The 4,535-nt window shown below is 27.1% G+C and overlaps 1 protein-coding gene and 1 long non-coding RNA gene across 9 annotated transcripts in view; one reads left to right on the top strand and one right to left on the bottom strand.

Annotated features, from left to right (window-relative positions):
- Window positions 1-4,535, bottom strand: part of LOC102674777 (A disintegrin and metalloproteinase with thrombospondin motifs 8) — a 66,139-nt gene that overhangs the window by 8,340 nt on the left and 53,264 nt on the right. For 6 of the 7 annotated variants that reach the window (XM_006610409.2, XM_006610410.2, XM_031508124.1 and 3 more), the window contains 4 exons: window positions 1,365-1,566; window positions 1,155-1,284; window positions 829-958; window positions 567-709 (listed from right to left, as the gene is read on the bottom strand). In XM_006610409.2, the coding sequence (XP_006610472.1) occupies window positions 567-709; window positions 829-958; window positions 1,155-1,284; window positions 1,365-1,566 (605 nt within the window). Of the gene's footprint in view, window positions 1-122; window positions 176-566; window positions 710-828; window positions 959-1,154; window positions 1,285-1,364; window positions 1,567-4,535 lie in introns of all 7 variants that reach the window. The other variant, XM_006610412.2, reaches the window with a different exon arrangement.
- The window catches only part of LOC102675354, a 44,150-nt gene continuing 40,236 nt past the window's right edge, over window positions 622-4,535 (top strand). For both annotated transcript variants that reach the window (XR_004149591.1, XR_004149592.1), the window contains exon 1: window positions 622-729. This is a non-coding gene — a long non-coding RNA (uncharacterized LOC102675354). The remainder of the gene's footprint in view (window positions 730-4,535) is intronic.

The following is a 4,535-nucleotide window of genomic DNA, read 5'->3' as shown; positions in this document are numbered from 1 at the left end:
AAAATTTAAAAAAAAAAAAAAAAAAAAAAAAAAAAAAAAAAAAAAAAAAAAAAAAAGAAAAAAATCGAAGAAAAGTAAATAAGTTGAAAAAGAAAGCGTGATCGCTATGTAATAAACCATACCGGCAGTTCCCTTAGTGCAGCGGCCGCCTTTCCTACGACGGCACATATCATACCTGTTTTGCGAAATAAAAATCAAACAGTATGAAATCACCAAATCACTGCTGTGGTAAAATGATAAAATAGCATAATGTCAAAGATATACTCATTTTTGAAATTTGATCGAAATCGGCATTCTATAATAATAATAATCTTTCAAATACGTTTTTATCAAATTACTATATCATTATTTTTCTTTCGAGTTTTCATTATTTTCCAATTTTGATTGTAAAAAAGAAAAAAAATGGAAATTATTTAAATGCATTATATCGATATCAAAGGGATAAAGAGAAGGATATAAAAAAAGGAGAGAAAGAGAGAGAAGTTAACAGAATAGAACATTTTTTCGTATGTTAATCACGTGAAACGTAAAAGTTAAATCGAATTTAAAGAAATGTGCACTCTTACTTTGTAACAGCGACAGCGATATCATACACCGGAAGTCGTCTTTCTCGGAAGAGATATTTCCCCATGTCGGTCAACGCAGCTGCCGAATCGATTGCATCTCGACCGACGCGATTTCTTTCCAAATAAGGCGTAGCATCTCTTCCCTGAATAATAATTGTTTCAGGTAAGAAAAAAAAATAGATAGAAAATTGTGAATAACCAAAACTAGATTGATTCATGAAACAATCATATTTTGGTAAAAGATTATCAAATTGTACTTCACCCGTGATATTATGATTCCAGCTATACTGATGCGAATTTTTGGTCCTTTTAATAATTTGTACCTCAAGTCTACTCCATTCCAAAAGGACACGAAATATCTCTTGATCTGTACATTATCACCACCGTGTAATCTGATAAAAAACAAAGATTAAATTATAAACTTTGCTTTATATTAAATTACATATTAAATATAGGTTATAGTAAATAACATATTTTTTATGGAATTTAGAAAATTTTATGATTTTAATAAATTTTTTTTAAATTAAATAATCAAAATATCAATAATGCTTTTAATAATTACTTTCTTAAATATTGATTTTAACTAACCTGTATCCATCATAGTCAACGATGCACAGAATTTCTGGGTAGATCACGTATGGTGCTTCCCTTTTTCTTCTGATGGAAATTGATCGTTTAGATCTAAACCTCTTGGCCATGTGGTCAGGCTCCATCAATGCTAAAATCGATGTTTAATCACGAGAAATCGATCTCAAGTGGATTTCACCTTCGATGTGGTAACACGTAAAGATCACTCACTGTAATCGCTGTATTCGTCGCCAATTGAACGATTCACTTTCTTGTATACCACGTGATGATTCGTATGCTTCAAGTTCCTTTTACTTCGTGTCACGTTTGGCAATAACTCTTCTCTGTGAAGATTCGAATTCTTGCCTACTACTTCGTGCAATATCCTATCTGGCAGTGGTCGTATTACTAGTTCTGAACCAATATTGCCATCCTAGTTAGAATCAAGATTTCTTGTTATTCTTTTAAATATATATAATATTGATATTTTATAAGAGAGAGATAACAATTTATTATATCTTTTTTTTCTATTATTATATTATTTTTAGATATCTAAGATATTAAATATTTATTATTCATTTATAATTTTAAAAATTACTTTCATAAACACATTTAAGGTTAATCCTCATTTTTAATTTTCAAACTTAATATTCTACTAATCTAAAATTTTTTAAAAATCTTCTACAATTTCAATATTTTTATATTCTTATTTTCAATTTTCATGCTATTTTTTTCAATTTTCTCAATTATTAAATTCATGCTATTTTTTCAATTTTCTCAATTATAAAATAAACAATAGCACTAATTAGCATTTCCTGCCGCAATAATATGTTAACTGCACATTTAACGAGATAACGAAGTATGATCGGTTAATAGCTTAAATGCGCATGCGCTATACGCCAATTTTCCATTCAATGGTCAACGACTTATGTCTATATCGTTTGTAATTACAGCAACGTGTTAATTCTAATATGAATTTAACGAAAATGAAATACGCGTTTTGTGAAGTAATCGAAATCAATCGATCGATTGTTGATATTTTCGATCCGGGTACGATCAACATATTCGATTCGCGATTCGAGAGAGGTACATTGGTCAAACGAGAGAGGGAGAGTGAAAGCGAAAGGTCAGGACACGTGGGGTCATATAGAACAACGCTTTTACGGCATTATGTAATGCGGATTGACGATATTTGTTGTCTTTGGAATTTATTCGTGTGGTTATTTATACAAGAGTCGTAACAAGAGAATCATTGATGGTTAATGTGCGGGATTCTTAAATTAGGTTAGGTCGTCCATAGTGGTAAAGCTACTTATGACTTGACAGCAAGGTGTGTTACAATAGAAATTTATTAGTGGTTAACGTATGGAAGAAGACAATTATTAGTGGTTAATATATCTACAGAATAGATTAACTCCTTATGTTAATTCGACATTAAAGTATTTTAGATAAACATTAAATAGAATTGATAGATGTTTCACAACAAGTAAATGTCATTTTAACGTGATATTTTTTTGATGAATTAAAAGTAAAGAACTATTTTTAATTATTTTATAATATTTCAGATAAAAATTGATTGATTTAATTATTGTAGATAAAAATTGAAAGAAATTCCTATATTTTTTGTATAATAGAATTATTACAATAAAATACTCAAGTTACTTTTATCAAATTATGAAATATTTTAAAAATATATTATATTTTAATAAAATATTTATTGATTTTGGATGGGAAACAAATTGTCACGTGTTAAAAATTTAAGAATATATTGAGAAAATTTTATCACGTGTAATCATTTTTTAAAATATAACAGTTTTTTCTCGCATTTTTTATATACTTTATCATATGTCAAAATTGCTTTCCAAAAGTTTGTTCGCACTTCTCTCACATACACTGCAAAAACATGCTTCATCCTACGCAGTGATTAACAGATCGTTGTCAAGGACATCCTTTCATCCGATTTTTGAAGCATGAATAAAGTGATAAAAAGAAACTATAAACAGTGAAATTTATACCGTAGAGAATACTCTGATGTTACAGAAAATGTTAATTTTAGATCTGAATTTTCAATGAATTGCTGCATAATGTGCATTCGATGTGCCAAGATATTATCAAGGTGAAAGAATCGGAATTCCATTCGAGAACGTGAATACGATTTTTTCAACGATTACATATAGAAAATTTACACTGCATTTAATTGTTAATGTTTCCTTTATACTTCCTTTATTTTTGTTTTCTTATACTTTATATAATTATTCATAATATATATAATTATTCGTAAAAATTTATAATTTGTTAATTTAATAACAAATTAAATAATAAAATAATTTTTCTATTTTTATGATATAACGAATTAAGATTTATTTTATACATTTTTTTAAAAATTTTTAATTATAGTAATTTTGTCTCCATCCAAAATAAATAATATATATTTATATTTTTAGTTTCATTATGAAATTATGAAAAAAAAATTATTAATGTTATTAAAGTCATTAGTATTATTATATAAGAAACACCTCGACGCTAATAAAAAAAATGTTATTAATAACGATAATGACTTTGAAATACTTCCACGTGCAAATTTTATTAATGGATTCGCTTGATTTAAAGAATTCTACCCGTGGTCATAAATGAAATCATTGTCAAGGTAGATCTCTAATACATTTCACTATTGGAATTGACAATGAGACAATTTGTTTGTTTCACGTCTTGTTATGTAATTAACAAGAGTTCTATCGGTTATTCTCACAAAAAAGAAAAAAATTCAAAGACCTTCTTATATTTACACACGAATTTACTAATTGCATTATTTTCCTTCAAATTGCACTATCAATCATCATAACAATGGTTTTTAATTATTCTCCTAGCGAATAGCACAAAGAACATAAATCCACGGGCAATTTGTTTCTTGAATGATTTATTCTCCGTAACATACTCAATTTCTAATAATAGAAGCCGCAAATGCATGGTAATTTCATTTCCTTAACTAACTACTCAAGTTTGCTTAAAACATCTAGGTAATCATATGAAGATAATTATTGGTAATGTTATACTATTTAAATAGTAGAATATAAAACAAATAGATATAAAAAATACTCTCAATAATGTAATAATATTTAAGCATCCTCAATATAGTATAATATAGTAAGATACTTTTATATACCAATTATACTGAAACCAATATTCTTTATATATTGTATTGTATTATGTACTGTACTAAAGATACAAAAAAAAAAAAAAAAATAATGGTACAAGATAAATTAGTCTTTTCCAGTGGAATGATTTTAAAAGAAGAAGTTTTGTAAAGAAATATAATTATAAATAAGTTCTGCTACACCTAAGAAGTCAAGTATCTCTTTCCTAACAATTCTGTCAATGGACTTTGAGTAATTCGATGAGTAA

Source organism: Apis dorsata, unplaced genomic scaffold (genome assembly GCF_000469605.1).
Source record: "Apis dorsata unplaced genomic scaffold, Apis dorsata 1.3 scaffold_74, whole genome shotgun sequence".
Classification (NCBI taxonomy): Eukaryota; Metazoa; Arthropoda; class Insecta; order Hymenoptera; family Apidae; genus Apis; species Apis dorsata.
The sequence above is the reverse complement of the archived record's forward strand: the minus strand, read 5'-3'. Positions and strand labels throughout refer to the sequence as shown.